The sequence below is a fragment of the Polypterus senegalus genome, chromosome 8, assembly GCF_016835505.1.
Source record: "Polypterus senegalus isolate Bchr_013 chromosome 8, ASM1683550v1, whole genome shotgun sequence".
NCBI lineage: Eukaryota > Metazoa > Chordata > Cladistia > Polypteriformes > Polypteridae > Polypterus > Polypterus senegalus.
In genome coordinates, this window is record NC_053161.1 from 184,327,767 (window position 1) to 184,346,451 (window position 18,685).

The 18,685-nt window shown below is 41.0% G+C and overlaps 1 protein-coding gene across 1 annotated transcript in view; it reads left to right on the plus strand.

The window, feature by feature from the left end:
- LOC120534752 (zinc finger protein 287-like) overlaps positions 1–18,258 on the plus strand; it is a 31,409-nt gene extending 13,151 nt beyond the window's left edge. Inside the window, exons 3-4 of the mRNA XM_039762333.1 lie at positions 17,778–17,910; positions 18,084–18,258. Coding sequence (XP_039618267.1) covers positions 17,778–17,910; positions 18,084–18,258 — 308 coding nt within the window. The remainder of the gene's footprint in view (positions 1–17,777; positions 17,911–18,083) is intronic.
- The last annotated feature ends 427 nt before the right edge of the window (positions 18,259–18,685 follow it).

Here is an 18,685-nt window from a genome sequence, read left to right on the forward strand (position 1 = left end):
TTTACAAAACAGTCACCATGGATTCAGATGATAGAGGTTGCGTTTTACTAACATGCTAGAAATCTATGAGGAACCAACCAAAGGATATGATCAGAGTGGACCCTTTTAATATTATTTATCTGGACTTTCACAAAGTATCTGATAAGGTGCCACTAAACTAATAAAAGTGAAAGTTGAGGGTGTGATGTGCAGATGGGTGCAGAATTGGCTAAACACAGGAAGCAGAGGGTTATGGTGCGAGCAACCCTATCAGAACTGGGTGGTTGTAAGAGTGTTGTCCTATAAGGGCCACTGTTGGGGCCACTGCTATATAAATATATTGTCACACATGTGTGATTGGGAGACAGCTGAATGGCCTAAATGATAGAAATACCACACCAGACCAAGGGGCAGCAGGATGCACTGTCTCTCTCAATCTCTCTGCATGGAATATCCTGCAGGGTTCTGGCACCAATAATGACATCACTTTCGGTCCCAACAATGTCACTTCCGGGTGTGATGACGTCATTTCACTTACCGGCCTTTAAAGCTGCCATCTTACCTCCATAATATCTGAACTATTTTGGACTCAAACCTGAGAACATCTCTTTTCAATTGACCTCAATTTTGCAGCCGGGAAACAATATACGGGTGGCTGTCCCAAACCTTTATGATGTCTGTGACTCATCTTTGTGACAGTGGCTTTTTAATATCGGTCGAATTTTCTCAAATCTATTGTGTAACTGTGTAATATATTCTAATATATTGTTATATCCTTCTTTTAAAATATCCAATATTACCCAAGGTTGTGGTCCTTATAACAATTCAAAAGGAGAGAACATTGTCCCTGCTGACCACCATGCGGAGCATTTATTTGAGTCTGATTAAATCTCTCTACTCGACCATCGGTTTGTGGATGATACACCTCAGACTTTAAATGCTTTATTTTAAGTAACTTGTCCATTTCCCTAAATGTTTTCTGACATGAAAGGCATCTCTTGGTCTGTAAGGGCTTCTTTAGGGCTGCCTACACATGCAAAGACCCCTACAATTTCCCATGCGATAGCTTAAGACTTGGCTGAGCGCAAGGGGATGGTGCAAAAAGTACAAAGTGCTTTATTAAAACAACAATCACAATCAAAACAGTGTTCAAGTAAATAAGTGCAGCATTTCTCAAAAATCTTCAAATAAATTATCCAATAATTGCTGTGAATTGTGGAGGTTAAAAACAATAAATAAATTCTTAAAAACGAGGTTAAAACAATGCCTTTCTACTGGTGACTCCCCTGCTTCTCCCGTCCAGGCTATGTACCAGGGGAGCCACCCTACTTGCAGCTAACCTTCTTTCTCCCTTCTCCTGTTGGTCTGTTCACCTTGCTGATCCCTGGCTCCAGTGGGCTTCACCGGACTGTGACTTGGGCTCCCCAGCGACCAGGGCGATCACGCTTGGGCTTTCACATCCCAAGTCCCGACTCCCACTGCCTTCCCGGTCTTATGCGGCGAGACATCCTCCTTCCGGTCCCTCCCGCTCCTCAATAATGCTCAGCGGGAGAGACCACTACCGCCTGCTTCCGGGGTGCTGGCAACTACTCAGCTACCCAGGCTCACTACTCAGATGCAGGTGTTCTCTACTACGAGCACCTTCACTCATTCATGCACCGGCTTTCTCCTCCCTACTTCCTGCCTTCGCTCTCTCTCAACCTCCATCCATTTTTTTTTCTTCCCTTTCTAGTCACCTCATGTTTCTATTTATCACGGGGACGTGGAAATTGGCAGCTCCTGGCATCAATTACGGATGCAGATGCCTCTTCACTTGTGCTCTTAAGTGAAGACCATCTGCGTCACAAATCACGAGGGAACCGCTCCGGCAACACAAACCATGCCCCCTCGCTAAGCTGCGAGTTCGGAGATTATTTATTTTAAAAAGTAGCCTTTTGACATGAGCTGTGGACCTGCTATACCACAGTTAGTAGAAAAGTTTAAGAATTCAAACTTTTCAGTTTAAGCAAATGGAGATTAAGAGGAGGCATGACTGAAGTATTTAAAATCACGAAGGTAATTAAAGCAGTCGAGCTCTACTTCACTGAAAATTTAAAAAGAGTTCAACAAGAACAGGAGGACACAGTTGGAAAGTTAAGGGAACATTTTACATAAACATCAGAGAGTTTCTTCACACAGAGAACCACAGACATGTGGAATTATCAGGTAGTGTGGAGAGGAGGACTTTAGGGACCTCCAAAACTCAAGTTGATGTTGTATTAAAGAAATTAGGTGGATCAGATTAGCAGATTGGGAGGACTTGCCAGTTCTCAGAAATTTGTTTGTAAAAATTTCCATTTTCTATTTACACAAAGGAAAGTAACTTTGCAAGGCTCTCTCTCTTTGTTTACCTTACTCCTCAGTATGAGAAGGGGGTCTCTGGCCATTAGACTCAAAGTACATCAAGGCAACTCATGTACTCTTAATTTAAGAAACGGAATAATACAATGTGTTGATAAACACAAGGATTATTTAAATTTGATAACTGATTATTTGTTGACAGTGAAGAAAGGACGCAGACAGATGAGACTTACAAGCATATCACAGAGATTGCTTCTTTACTTTCTGTTTAGGGTTCAAATTTATCTTGGCTCAGATAAGCAGTTTTATCATACCAGGGCCTTAAAGATGATTTCTGATGTCTTGTGGAGTTGTTGCTGCTGTTGTTCCATGTTCAAATGGTCCTTTTCCCTCTTCAGAGTTCACTCTTTGTCTATGCTATCTGTTCCTTTGTTTATTGTGCGCTGTGATTCTGTCTTTCTCATCTCATTATTAGGCACTTTACTATTCCCTCTGCACTTCCCGTCTTGTAATAATGGCTCTTTTTAAGTCTTGCCAGACTGCTGAGGGACTACAACAGAGGTTGGGAAGAGTGGCTCTTAGAGTCAGTTCAGGGCATCCCTGTCCAAGGCTCTATGGAGAGGAGCTTCCAGGTCAAAGAAAGTTTGTGAACCATTTTCTCTGCACAGTGTGGACGGCTTCTCACACAAAAAAGGGTGCAAATTGTTAGCTTTCAACCCACACAGAGAATGCACTGTCAGATTTTTGGCTCCCCAAAGAGAGCATATCCTCAGTCTTCATCCACCAAAACAGACAGAAGAGGTGAATGCAGCTACATTTAAAGGAGGGTGTAGCTCCTGGTGATTGAATTAAAGCCCCTTCTAGTTGCAGATCCAGGGCTTGCTTATAGGCTCATTATTTTTTCCATCACAAACAGGCAGGTTCAGTTCTCGGTTACAAGCCTAAGATGAAAGTCAATTTGGGTGTTGATTTGTTTGAAGGACACTGAAAAGTTGCAGCCTCAACTTTGATTTACACCTTTGTGTTTAGGTGAAGTACTGAGCTGATAACTGGTATGATCTGCGCTTCAGCCATTCATTCAGGATTACAGGGTGAGAGGGTGCAGCTGACTTTCTGCCTCCTTATTAAATCTTCCGTCTTAACAGGTCTTGAGTGTCACTAAAAATCCTATTAAAATGGCGAAGCCCACTTTGACCTGCACAGTCATAGAGTATCTAGTGATGTGACATAAACACTTGATGTGTGGCCCGTGCAGCTCCCCCTCCTAGGTCTGGTGTGGCAGGTGGTCTGTGTGCTTCTGTGATCCTAGTATGATGTCTGGAGATTTGTGCTGCTGACCAGAGCAATAAAGCGTAATTGTGACATTGGTAACCAGTATTTTGATTATTTAAATTGTGCTTATTTGTGATTTTTGTAGTTTTGTAGAAAAAAATGCTATTAATTAACTTCAGTCTCTTCTAACTTCTTCTAGTCTCTTATTTTAAAATACTAGCACGGTGAAATGTTCATTTAGTAAATTGTGCACGATGGTGAAATGTTAAGTCCTTGTGTTTTGATCACATCGTGTATTTTGGGCTCTCTGTTCACTGAATATGCTAGGCCTCACATCTGTCTTACTTTGTGCATCTTGTTGCCTTTGTTCATTGGACATTTCACCCGGGCATGGGTGCCACACATTTTATTGTTATATATGTATTTAGAATTGTTTGTCTAATTGTAAGTTTCTTTTTGAAGAATTTGAGAATTCTACAGCACATCTTCAACCTGAGCCTGGAACATTGGAGAGTCCCAAGGCTTTGGAAAACATCTTGTATCACCCCAGTCCCAAAGGTATCACGTCCTAGGGAGCTGAATGACTTCCGGCCTGTTGCTCTGACGTCTCATGTGATGAAGACCATGGAGCGGCTACTGCTTCACCACCTGAGGCCACAGGTCCGTCATGCCCTCGACCCTCTGCAGTTCGCATACCAAGAGAAGGTGGGATGCTACACCGATCCATCTCCCACTTGGACAGAGGCAGTGGTGCTGTAAGAATTATGTTTTTGGACTTCTAGTGCCTTCAACACCATCCAACCTCTGCTCCTTAGAGACAAGCTGACTGAGATGGGAGTAGACTCACACCTGGTGGCATGGATCGTGGACTATCTTACAGACAGACCTCAATATGTGCATCTTGGGAACTGCAGTTCTGACATTGTGGTCAGCAACACAGGAGCGCCGCAGTGGACTGTACTTTCTCTGATCCTGTTCAGTCTATATACATCAGACTTCCAATACGACTCGGAGTCCTGCCACGTGCAAAAGTTCGCTGATGACACTGCTACTGTGGGCTGCATTAGGAGTGGGCAGGAGGTGGAGTACAGGACGCTCATCAAAGACTTTGTTAAATGGTGCGACTCAAACCACTTACACCTTAACACCAGCAAGACCAAGACGCTTGTGGTGGATTTTAGGAGGCCCAGGGCCCTCATGGACCCCGTTATCATCAGAGGAGACTGTGTGCAGAGGGTACAGACCTATAAATACCTGGGAGTGCAGCTGGATTATAAATTGGACTGGACTGCCAATACTGAATATCTGTGCAAGAGAGGTCAGAGCCAACTATACTTTCTTAGAAGGTTGGTGTCCTTCAACAACTGCAATAAGATGCTGCAGATGTTCTACCAGACATGTGGTGAGTGCCCTCTTCTACGCGGTGGTGTGCTGGGGAGGCAGCATAAAGATTAAGGACGCCTCACGCCTGGACAGACTTGTTAAGAAGGCAGGCTCTATTGTAGGAGTAAAATTGGACAGTTTAACATCTGTGGCAGAGCGACGGGCATTAAGCAAACTCCTGTCAATCATGCAGAATCCACTGCATCCACTGAACAGTGTCATCTCCAGGCAGAGGAGTAGCTTCAGTGACGGACGTTTGTCACTGTCTTGCTCCACTAACAGACTGAGGAGGTTGTTCCTCCTCCACACTATGCGACTCTTCAATTCCACCCGGGGGAGTAAATGCTAACGTTACTCGAAGTTATTGTCTGCTTTTACATGCATTTTTATTATTATTTAATATTGTTTTTTGTATCACTATACTACTGCTGGATTATGTGAATTTCCCCTTGGGATTAGTAAAGTATCTATCTATCGATCTATCAATCCATCGATCAATCGCAATTTTGTTGTATATAACATTTTTTTTCTTTCTGAAGTTGCTGTATATAAATTTAATTAAATCCTTTTGCCCTTGTTAATTTCCTTAACAAGCAGTGGAGCAGTGAGATAACATTTTGTGTTGCCTGTGCAGTTTTACCACTCCTCAGATTGGCATGACTAGTCTGCCTCGGTGGTCCTCCCAGTGATGTTGTGTGGAGATTTGTGCTCATGACTGGCTGGGTGGGTCTAAAAGGAGGTGGCAGACAAAAAACAGAGCAGATTGACTCCAGGGGCCTCATGCATAACGGCGTGCGTAGAATTCACACTAAACATGCCATACGGACAAAAGCAGAAATGTGCGTACGCTCAAAAAAATCCAGATGCATAAACCTGTGCGTATGCCAACTTCCACATTCTTCTGCTCCATAAATCCCGGTCAGCGTGAAAAGTAACGCACGTGCACACACCTGCCACCACTCCCCAAACTCCTCCCAGAATTACGCCTCTTTCAATATGCAAATCAATATAAATAGCCCTTAAGCTTACTGATCTGTGAAAAGACGATGGCAGAAGCACTGGGGAAAATAAAAGAATTTCAGCGAATACCAAGTGGAGGCAAAGAAAAACTTACTATTTGTTGGTTTAAATAGTGGTATAAATAACAAAAGAAAGTTGATCGAGTGACAAAGAGTGGCAGAGAAATTCGAAAGTTCAAGTTCAAAAAGTCGCAAAGTGCCCGAAATTAAAAAGAAGTTGTCAGATATTAAAGTTGCTGTGAAAAGGCGGGTCGTAGCCCACCATCTGAGTGTCCTATGAAAGCTCATTAGGGTACAGAGAAAAGAAGAAAAAATAGGAACACAGTGGAGAAAAATAGCTTGAAATGTTAACTTTAATCGCAAAATTTCCACTTTAATCACGTAGGTTATTTTCTCATTAAAGTACAACATCATAAACTTCATCTTAAAATCGTTTAATGTGCTAGTTTCTCAAATCCCAACGTAACTAAAATAGCACGTTAAATGCTTTATATTGTATGTGGGCACTTTCAATTCAAGACTGTGTTCTATGTGTGTGAATTACTACGTGGTTCTCAAACGGGCTTTCTCTTCCTCCGACAGGATACGGAATCCATTACATTCATGATATTCCAGCTCTCTGTAGGGCACACACACACACACACACTAGGGACAATTTAGAATCGCCAATGCACTGAACCTGCATGTCTTTGGACTGTGGGAGGAAACCAAAGTAACCGGAGAAAATCCATGCAGACATGGGAAGAACATGCAAACTCCATGCAGGGCAGACCCGGGAAGCGAACCCGGGTCTCATAACTGCGAGGCAGCAGCGCTACCCACTGCGCCACCATGTTAAAATTTTATCTGTATAATGTCGTGTTCTTCTTTCGGCTGCTCCCTTTAGGGGTTGCCACAGCGGATCATCTTCTTCCATATCTTTCTGTCCACTGTATCTTGCTCTATTACACCCATTATCTGCATGTCCTCTCTCACCACATCCATAAACCTTCTTTTAGGCCTTCCTCTTTACCTCTTGCCTGGCAGCTCTATCCTTAACATCCTTCTCCCAATATACTCAACATTTTTCCTCTGCACATGTCCAAACCAGCGCAATCTCGCCTCTCTGAATTTGTCTCCCAACAGTCCAACTTGAGCTGACCCTTTAATATCCTCATTTCTAGTCCTGTCCATCCTTGTCACAATGTAAATCTTAGCATCTTCAACTCTGCTACCTCCAGCTCTGTCTCCTGCTTTCTGGTCAGTGCCACCATCTCCATCCCATATTACATAGCTGGTCTCACTACCGTCATGTAGACCTTCCCTTTCACTCTTGCTGATACACATTTGTCTCAAATTACTCCTGACAATCTTCTCTACCCACCCATTCCACCCTGCCTGCACTCTCTTTTTCACCTCTCTTCCACAATCCCCATTACTCTGTACTGTTCATCCCAATTTTTTAAACTCCTCCACCTTTCCCAACTCTACTCCCTGCATCTTCACTGTTCCACTGACCTCCCTCTCATTTACACACATGTATTCTGTGTTGTTCCTACTGACCTTCATTCCTCTCCTCTCTAGAGCATATCTCCACCTCTCCAGGATCTCCTCAACCTGCTCCCTACTATCGCTACAGATTACAATGTCATCAGCAAACATCATAGTCCACGGGGACTCCTGTCTAATCTCATCTGTCAACCAGTCCATCACCATTGCAAATAAGAATCCCTGATGTAATCCCACCGCCACTTTGAATGCATCTGTCAATCCTACCGCAGACCTCACCACTGTCACACTTCACTCGTACATATCCTGTACAACTGTTACACACTTCTCTGCCACTCCTGACTTCCTCATACAATGCTACAGCTCCTCTCGAGGCACCCTGTCATATATGCTTTGTTCAGCTCTACAAAGACACAATGCAGCTCCTTCTGGCCTTCTCTAAACTTCTCCATCAATGCCCTCAGAGCAAACATAGCATCTGTGGTGCTCTTTCTTGGCATGAAACCATACTGCTGCTTACTAATCATCACCTCACTTCTTAGCCTAGCTTCCACTGCTCTTTCCCATAACTTCACGCTGTGGCTCATCAATTTTATACCCCTTCAGTTACTACAGACCTGCACATCCCCCTTAATCTTAAATATCAGCACCAGTACACTTCTTCTCCACTCATCAGGCATCCTCTCATTTTCTAAGATTCCATTTAACAATCTGGTTAAAAACTCCACTACCATCTCTCCTAAATACTTCCATGCTTCCACAGCTATGTCATCTGGACCAACGCCTTTTCCATTCTTCATCCTCTTCATAGCTGTATAATGTAATAAACATATTTTGCTGCATTTCATCTTAAAAATGATATTGTCATCATATGTATATACATGTTTTATAAAGTGGCTCAGGTTGTGCAATATTATAATTGTATTGCAAGTTTACAGTGAGGTGATTGTACTTATAAGCACAAACAGTTCTACAAGGAGGACTTGATCTGATTGAGTGAGTTTTGAGCTCTTGGGATGAAACTGTTTTTGAACAGCAATGTCCCTACAGGAAAGGCTCTGAAGCGTTTGTCGTATGAGAGTAGTTCAAATAGACAGCATGGCTGAGGCAGTATGTGCTTGATGCTGTATTTCAATAATTCTCGTTCTGATCAGCTGCTGTAGAGCTGTGATTCCACACTCGTATGCAGTGGGATGATCACTTGGGATTAACAACTCTAAGGCTACTATGGTATTTGCAATAGTTTGGCCATTCCGTGAACCATTATGTTGTTACAGGTTAATTATTATCAGATGCCTTAAATTAATTAACAATATGTGGTTTATTTCAGTGTATTTGATAAAGCCGCGTCAGGGATGTGAATCTAAAAAAGAAAGGGAAACCACACTGGAACAAAAGCACTATATTGACGCAGGGTGCCGCCAGTTTGCAAAACCAAGCAGAGAACTTGCGGAAGCCAAGGAAGTAGCTGGCATGAAAATGTGCGAGGCTTTACGCTAAGTTTAGTTTTTATACATCACGGTGTGAGCGTGGAATCAGGACTATGCAACATTTTTGTGCGTACACATCATTTATACATGAGGCCCCAGGCATCCAGTGACCTTCTTCCTGCAGCACCTCCTGGTGTGGCTGAAGTGCTGCTAAACAGGGCCCAGTTAACATCCAGGTACCTCCTGGGGGTGGCAATGGGCCTCAACAAGGTTGAGCTTCCATGCTCCAAACCTGTGGCCCCGTTGCAAGCCAAGGGGGCTGCCCTCTATTGGTATGGGGGAGACAGTATCCAGAATAAGTTCTTTCCCCCTGTCTATCTATGCTGAAGGCCTCCCTGCTGGGAATGGGCCCAGGCAGTCTCTCACACCACAGATTGTCATTAATGTTCATATCAAGGAACTGAGAGAGCCATGACAAAACATTAAGCTTGGGCCTGTTGCAGCCTTTGAATTTTGTGGTGAGGAAATGTTTCTTTTGATGGCTCTATCTTGGAGGTCATATTTCTGCTGGTGTTGCTGCATCACCACTCCAGAGTCTGACTACAAAAGACCACCAGGAAGCTTTAAGACACAGGGGTTTAGATTTGCCATTCTAGCAATGCTATGAGCAGTTGTTTTGGAAAGTTATCTTGGTCTTCCTGACCTCAACCTGATTTCCACCATTGCTGCTAACTGCCATCTCTTAATAATGTTACCAACTGAGGAGGTGGCTACTTGAAAACTCTGACATCTTCTATAGTCTTTTCCTGCTTTGCGACTATAAATTATTTTATTCTTAAGAGTTGTAGACAGCTGCTTTAGAGGAGCCCATGGCTGCTGATGGCTGGGACAAGGTTTGAGGAGTCTGAGAATTTATACATCTTTGAATTTTGCATCACCTGGACATTCCTAATGATGACTGTAAACAAGCCAAAGCCCTAAGGAGCTATTTTGGGTCTGACGTCTTGGGGAAAAAAGATATCTGAGACCTCCGATCACTTGGGGTTCACAAACATTTCTGGGGTACTCCTTCCTTTTTTCACTCTGTAAATCAAAAGTAAGACACAAATCTTGTTTAAAATGCAGAAAAGAGTGTTTTCTCTAACTTTATGGCTTTTGGAGATAAATTAATTTGATATTGATTTAACTATTCATAGTATCAGTTATTTTCATCAGGGGGGTCCCCACACATTTGCATGTCACTGTGTATGAGATGTCATGAAAGTGTTCATCTTGGTAATTCTAAGTCTGAAAAGGATCATCTGCTTGGCAGAGTATATCGTGCATCCAAATGAAGAATCACGAAACACTTAAATTTCTACTATAGAAAACGGTGGTGTATCTAAAATGATAAATTGCAATTATTTTTGAGGGATACTCTGATTTTTTCATCCTGTCCTGATCATACGTCTGGTTCTTTTCAAACAGTGCCATTATTGACAGCTAAGACACATTTGTTTCCTTAGTTGTTTTTACTGCTTTCACTGCATTGTTGAAAGTCGATGTGTTCAGCTGTGTGTTGTACCTAAACGTTTCTTATCAAATTAGTTGCGGAAAATGTCTTTGCTTTAAATATACCACAACTAACAACTAACTTTTTCATTTTAAACTTTATATATTAAATTCCTATCAGTACCATTTCAGATACTTTAAGATATTTCTTTATTTTTTAAATTTTATTGATTTTATTGTAATCGTTCCATACAAATAGATCAATTTTTACAAAAAATAGGATAGAAAACAAATCAACCCCCACCCCCGAGAAAGAGAGCATGGCAAATGGAGTAAAACTTAAAGCTTGTAAAAATACATAAATTGATTAGTTTAATAGGCGGATACAGATACATGTAGAAGAAAAAAGAAATGGGAAGAGAATTACTTCCTCTAGTGCTTTAAGAGTTTATTCTAAAATATTATTGATTAGATCCTGCCTGGTTTTGAAAAAGTTCTGCACAGATTCTCTAACTGAGAATTTTATTTTTTTCTAATTTCAAATAATATACAACATCAGTTACCCACTGACCTAAAAGAGGAGAGTTAGGATTCTTCCAGTTTAGCAAAATAACTCTGCGTGCCAATAGTGTAGTGAAAGCAATCACAGTTTGTCCTTCTCCACTTTAAACCCCTCTGTGAGCCCACCAAACACAGCTATTAGTGAATTAGGAGGGATTGTGACACCAAGGCTGTCTGAAAGGCACTTACAAGTTTTTTGTCCAGAAGGATGTTAATTTGGTGCCGACCCAAAACATGTGACCAGGTGAGGCCGGGACTTGACTGTAGCATTCGCAGGTTGGATCTTGCCCTGGAAACATTTTGTACATTTTGACCATCATCATCATCAAGCCCTTCCGTGAGAACCCTAAATCCAAAGAGGACTGTTTCATTTATGTTAGTCTGGTCATAAATGTCATGGTCTGGAATCCCTCCGTCTGGAGTTTTTTTCTTTTTTCTGTCCCCCCTGGCCATTGAACCCTACTCTTATTCGATGTTAATTAATGTTGATTTATTTTGTTTTATAATTGTGTCTTTCATTTTTCTATTCTTTAATATGTAAAGCACTTTGAGCTACTGTTTGTATGAAAATGTGCTATAGAAATAAATGTTGTTGTTGTTGTTGTACAGTTTTAAACAAGACAGATGTGCTCGATATATAATTTTGAGTTGACTAATTGTATGCTTTGCGCATATAGAGCTCGAGTGGATTCTCTGCATTGCTACCTTCCACTCCTTTTCTGATATGATAAGTGATAGATCTTTTTCCATTGTCCTCTTGGATTTTTGAAAGGGAGGGACTGTAAAATAATTTTATAAATTGCAGAAATGCTGTCTGAGCCCTGTTAGTTGAGCAATATTTTTTCCAGCATAGAGGAGGGTGCGAGATGAGGAAAATCAGGCAGGTGCTGTTTAACAAAGTTTCTAATTTGAAGATAGTGAAAGAAATGTGTTGCTGGAAAGTTACATTTGGAATGTAATTGTTCATAGGATGCAAAGATGTTGTCTATATAAAGATCTCTAAGTGATTTAATCCCAAATGTTTTCCAGGTATTAAAAACTGCATTTGTTTGTGAGGGTTGAATAAGTTGGTTCTCATGCAGAGGTTCCACAGATAAAAGATTCTCCATCTTAAAATGCTTCCTACATTGGTTCCAAATTCTGAGTGAGTGAAGCACTAATTTGCATTTATTAGGACACAAAGCAGGAAATATAAAGAAGTACTGCAGGATTTTATTTCTATTGTGGGCCAAGCCTGTGTATGTTCATCCATTTGTGTCCATGTTCAGGTTTTAATAGCTTGTATGTTTGCTGCCCAGTAGTAAAACTAAAAGTTAGGTAGATCCATGCCACCTTCAGACTTAGGTCTTTGTAGGGTCACTCTTTGGATATGTGGATGTTTTGAGTTCCAAATAAATTAGGTTATGGTTGAATCTGATTGCTTAAAAATGATTTATTGATGTATATAGGAATATTTTGATATAAAAATAGAAGCTTAGGAAGTATATTCATCTTAACAACATTAACTCTTCCAGCTAGAGTGAGATGAAGGGTTGACCATCTATGCAAGTCTTGCTTATTTTTTTTCATACAGACGGCAAAATTTTGTTGATAAAGAGCTTTATGTTTACTTGTAATATTTACCCCTAGGTATTTAAACTGATCTGCAATGATAAAAGGGAAGGTGTCCAATCTAATATTGTATGCTTCAGAATTCACTGGAAATTTCCCTGGAATACACTTTTATTTAAATTAATTCTGAGACCAGATATCTTATGAAATTCTGTAAGTGCTGTTAAGACTGCAGGCACAGTATTTTGTGGGTCTGATATATACAGTACCATATCATCTGCATATAGAGAAATTTTCTGTTCTAGTCCTTCTCTGATAATCCCCTTTATCTGGTAAGCATTTCAACAGTGAACTGCCAGTGGCTCAATGGTGATTACAAATAGCAGTGGTGACAAGGGGCATCCTTATCTGGTACCATGTTCTAGACTAAAGTAGTCTGAACAAATGTTGTTAAAACAAACTGAAGCTTCTGGATTGTTATATAGTACAGGGTGGGCCATTTATATGGATACACCTCAATAAAATGGGAATGGTTGGTGATATTAACTTCCTGTTTGTGGCACATTAGTATATGTGAGGGGGGAAACTTTTCAAGATGGGTGGTGACCATGGTGGCCATTTTGAAGTCGGCCATTTTGGATCCAACTTTTGTTTTTTCAATAGGAAGAGGGTCATTTGACACATCAAACTTATTGGGAATTTCACAAGAAAAACAATAGTGTGCTTGGTTTTAACGTAACTTTATTCTTTCATGAGTTATTTACAAGTTTCTCTTTGTTTACAGCCATTGACATGTCGCAGAGGTTAACACGTGAGGAGCGTATAGAAATTGTGTTGATGTCTGGTGAATGCAGTAACCAGGTCATTGCAGCAGATTTCAATGCAAGACACCCTACGAGACCACCCATCTCCCATGCTACAGTTAGCAAACTGCTTGCTAAGTTTCGTGAAACTGGTTCAGTGTTGGATTTGCCAAAATGTGGACGCATGAAAACTGCCACTAATGAAGAAACATCAGTGGCTGTCCTAGCTTCATTCAGCAAGAGCCCACAGCGTAGCACTCACCGCATGTCACTGGAGAGTGGCATTAGTCGAACATCCCTTCGGCGGATATTAGCTACTCACAAATAGCACCCTTACAAACTCCAGCTACCTCAGCATCTCAACGAGGATGACCCAGATCGGCGCACTGAATTTGCAGAATGGGCAATACAAAAATTGGAACAGGACCCTCAGTTTACGCAGAAGATTTTGTTCAGGGATGAGGCAAACTTTTATGTGAATGGTGAATTTAACAAACAAAACCACCGCTATTGGTCTGACACATTGGATAAATCCCTCCAAGACTGTTGGAACAAAAAAATTGATGGTATGGTGTGGTATATGGGGTACAAAGATAGTGGGGCCATTCTTCATCAATGGAAACCTCAAGGCCACAGGATATGCGAAATTGCTACATGATGATGTGTTTCCCTCTTTATGCACTGAAGCTGGCCTGTTCCCTGAGTTTTTCCAGCAAGATGGTGAACCACCACATTATGGGTGTCAGGTCCAAGCATTCCTAGATGAACAGTTTCTTGGAAAGTGGATTGGTCATCGTGGGCCAGTTGAATGGCCCCCAAGGTCTCCCGATCTGACCCCCTTAGACTTTTATCTTTGGGGTCATCTGAAGGCAATTGTCTATGCTGTGAAGATACGAGATGTGCAGCACCTGAAACTACGGATACTGGAAGCCTCTGCTAGCATTTCTCCTGCGGTGTTGCTATCAGTGTGTGAAGAGTGGGAGAAGAGGGTTGCATTGACAATCCAACACAATGGGCAGCACATTGAACACATTTTATAAATGGTCAGAAACCTGTAAATAACTCATGGAAGAATAAAGTTACGTTAAAACCAAGCACACCATTGTTTTTCTTGTGAAATTGCCATTAAGTTTGATGTGTCACATGACCCTCTTCCTATTGAAAAAACAAAAGTTGGATCCAAAATGGCCACCATGGTCACCACCCATCTTGAAAAGTTTCCCCCCTCACATATACTAATGTGCCACAAACAGGGTTGATATCACCAACCATTTCCATTTTATTGAGGTGTATCCATATAAATGGTCCACCCTCTAGTTTGATCCATGCACAAATGTTGGGGCCAAACCCAAATATATCTAATGTTAGTTCAATTCAATCATGTCAAATGCTTTTTCTGCATCCAACGATAATATCATCTCTGGGGTGTTTGACTTTGCTGGTGAATATATTACATTAAGCAAGAGTCGAAGATTGGAAACTAAATGTCGACCTTTAATGAATCCAGTTTGTTCTTGTGATATTACCGAAGGTAGCACTTTCTCCATCCTTCTTGCTAGAATTTTTGAGAGTATTTTAACATCATTACTCATAAGTGAAATTGGCCTGTATGATGCACACTGTAGTAAGTCCTTATTTTGTTTAGGTAAGATGGTGATTAATGCTTGGTGAAACGTTTGAGGTAGAATTTGATTGTCTCTGGCTTCTGTAAATGTTGCTATTAAGAAGGGAGTTAGCTGATTGGAGAGTTTCTTATTAAATTCTATAGGGTAGCCATCAGGGCCTGCTGCTTTCCCGCTCTGAAGTGACTTTATAGCATCTAGTATTTCTGGTAGTGCCAGAGGTTTATCCAGTTCCTCTGCACTGAGAGTATCTATTTGTGGTATCGGTAATGTATCCAGAAATGCATTTGATTGTGTGTTGTCTTTTTTAAGATATTTCCAAACAGCAGTTATTTTCTGCATCTTTTTCCAATCTGTGCACTTTGTCAGTGCTGCGCATGTCCTCAGCTTAACATATTCCATGTTATGTTATCGGTAGACCAGTCAACCAACTACAATCCGATTTCACAATAAACAGCAAAAACTAGGCATTTTTAATTCAAGACTGATTAATTTGTGTAACACTACTGTTTAATTCAGTTGTATTTCTTCTTTATAGCACTCTTAATTGATTGCAGGCTTGGACTGCTTGATGTGTGCAGCCATAACAGAGATAATAATTACATACATGAACACACACATTGGATCAAATTGACAGTAAAACCTGGGAAATTTTAGCTTACTCAACATAAATAAGTCCTGACAGTAGATACCCTTTAACATTATAATGGTGAGTTAAAATGTCACCAGCGTGTCACAAAGGTTGTCAGTCCTGGTGTCACCTGTCACTCCCCTGTAGAGCTGAAACACCAAAAGCTGTACTCTTCCTCGGTTTTCTCATCTTCTGTTTTTTCTCCGATGTCACTGCAGCTTCTGTAGACCTGTGCACTGAGGCATCACTCATTCATTGCTCTTTTTTGCTTTGGTGAATGAAAGAAGACATTTTGTTGTTTGTTTTGGTGTCAAGTGGTTTTAGTTCAAGTGTGGATAAATGTCATTACACATTCTAATTATTGAAGGTGCACTTTTCATGCTTGGCATGGCATTCTGTTTTACATAGTAACCTTCACAATGGCTGAGACAATGAAACATTCTTCTTGCATTTGCTCCTTTAATCCACCATTTAAAATTACAAATTAAATAATTCTGATGTTAAGTACAAATTGCTGATTTTCATTTAAGGGGATTTGCAAACATTTCAGTTACACTTTGTAGAAATGATGGCACTTTTTCTGAATCGTCCTCCCATTTCAGGGCACCGTAATGTTTGGGACAGTTGGTGCCAGAGATGTTTGTGATTCCTCAGGTGTTTTTGATTGCTTTAGTCTTGCAGGCGTAAGACACCTCTGCTTATTCTTACCTACAGACTACCTTTGATCTCTGTAGTTGTCATTGTTCAACATGACGGCAAGAGCTGTGCCAATGAAAGTCAAAGAAGCTGGAAAATAATAATGAAATCATTAGAGACATTGGAAACCCTTAAGGTTACCCAATTCAACTGTCTGGGATATTGATAACAAGAGAGAACACACTGGTGAGCTCAGTTATTATAAAGGGACTTGTAGGCCAAGTAAGACCACCACTGCTGAAGACCGAAGACGTTGCTCCAGATTTCATTTTGGTCACGACTTGCACAGCCTGATGGTAACGATATTGCATGTATCTGTTATCATACACGTGCGCATGGTAGGCAGCTCAAAGGCTTGAGTAAGGGCAGCTCCGAGGCATGCCGGGATGTGGTAGAGTGCACTGACTCTTTCTCCCTTTCCTGTAGATCATTCACGGGAGATTCCACCTGGCTGTCTTGACATCACTTCCGGGACCAAGCCTATGGAAGGAGACCTTGCCAGCTCCGGCCCCTGTGATGTCACATCCGGGCTCGAACCAATGGCTGAACACCATGAGCCAGACCCCTATGATCTCACTTCCAGTTTTTCACTTTAAAAGCCTGTACCTTTTCCCTATTCCCTCAGTTCAGTCTTGGACTCAGTTATGTGCATATCAGTGCAGTATTCATTTAAAATGACTTTTGCAGTCACGAAATCAATTATACGGGTGGCTGCCCCAAGCCTTTCTATGACTCTGTGCTGACTTTGTGACACTCTCTACCATCTTAAGTATTCCATCCCATACAGATGGCATTACGTGGCCCAGGGTGAATGAGAGATTCCTCACCAGTCAGGCAGTTCACACTGAAAAGCCACCATCGCCGAATAACCCATAGCTGTTAAGACCTGTAAGAGAAAAGGGATTGTGTGATTTCTGTATGGTGGTCTCTGTAATGAAGGCTGCAGTTCAACACACACATCAAAGAGGATGACAGTAGGGAGTCTAAATCAGCTTACGTCATCATCATGATCCAAAATGTCATTGTGATACATCAAAACTCACTCCTTGTATAGCCTGTCAAACATCAGAATGTGAAATGTGTAATGAAATGAGATTTTCTATTCAGTTCTTCGTTTTTCCACCTGGAGTTGCTAAATTATCACCACAAATAAAGTCTGCATGGGACTTACAAATGCTCAAAACTTGAGGTAACTTTGAGCCAATTTAAATGGCAAGTTCTAGTTTTATAAATCCTAACTTTTGCATAAGAAACAGCTTTCATATATGTGGCCGAGCATAAGGAAGTTTTATACATGTGGCTTTACTGAGCAGTTGTAATAAAGGACGTAAAATTAACAAATTAAGTGTGTTTTCCAAGTACAACAAAAGTTTTATAATTGCTTATGCTGATCAAAGGTTGTTCCTAATTTCAGCCATCATGTATTAAATGTGAGTTAATGTTGATAAGAAGGCAGTGAATTGAAAATGAGCACATTTTTTTTTTTCATTTTTGTTTTAAATTTTACACAGGAAAGGAAGATCACTGCTGTGTGGAATGTGACAGAGAATTCCCTAAAAAGAGTGCTCTTCAGACACACACGAGAGTTCACACCGGAGAGAAGCCATATTGCTGTCATGAATGTGGTAAACAGTTTTCAGAGATGTACAGTCTACGGAACCACACTAGAGTTCACACCGGAGAGAAGCCATATTGCTGTAATGAATGTGGTAAACAGTTTTCACATATAAGCATCTGAAGAACCACACAAGAGTTCACACAGGAGAGAAGCCATATTGTTGTAATGAATGTGGTAAACAGTTTTCATTGATGGGCAGTCTACAGACACACATGAGAGTTCGCACCAGAAAGAAGCCATATTGCTGTAATGAATATGGTAAACAGTTTTCACAGAGCGTCAGACTTCAGAGACACACAAGAGTTCACAACAAAATAAAAACAGTAGCAGTTCAAAAATTAGTCCTTAATAAACAAGAACCCTTCAGGACTTAAGAATGAGGTTCAGTCCTGTCCTGAAAAGTAAGCAAACTAAACTATTGTTGAGAAATGAATCTCAAAGAGAAGCCATATCGCTGTTTGGAATGTGGTAAACAAATCTTTAAGAGCAGTACACTTCAGAGACGCACCAGAATTTCCACCGGAGAGAAGTACAACTGAACTGTCCTGACTAAAGAGTGAGGTTCACTCCTGCCTGGACAGTAAGCACATGTAACTGACACAAATCCATCCTACTTAGTGTTGTGTCAAAAACAAATCAACATGGAGGAGACAAAGCACTTTATATCCTTTATCCTTTTCCAGAAACAAAATAAAGAACAGGGCGTCATACAAACGGCTTCTCACCAAAGCCCCTACAGCCTCCACCATGCGCCTATTTTTGTTTTCATAACATACGTATTACATATAGAACTATTTACAA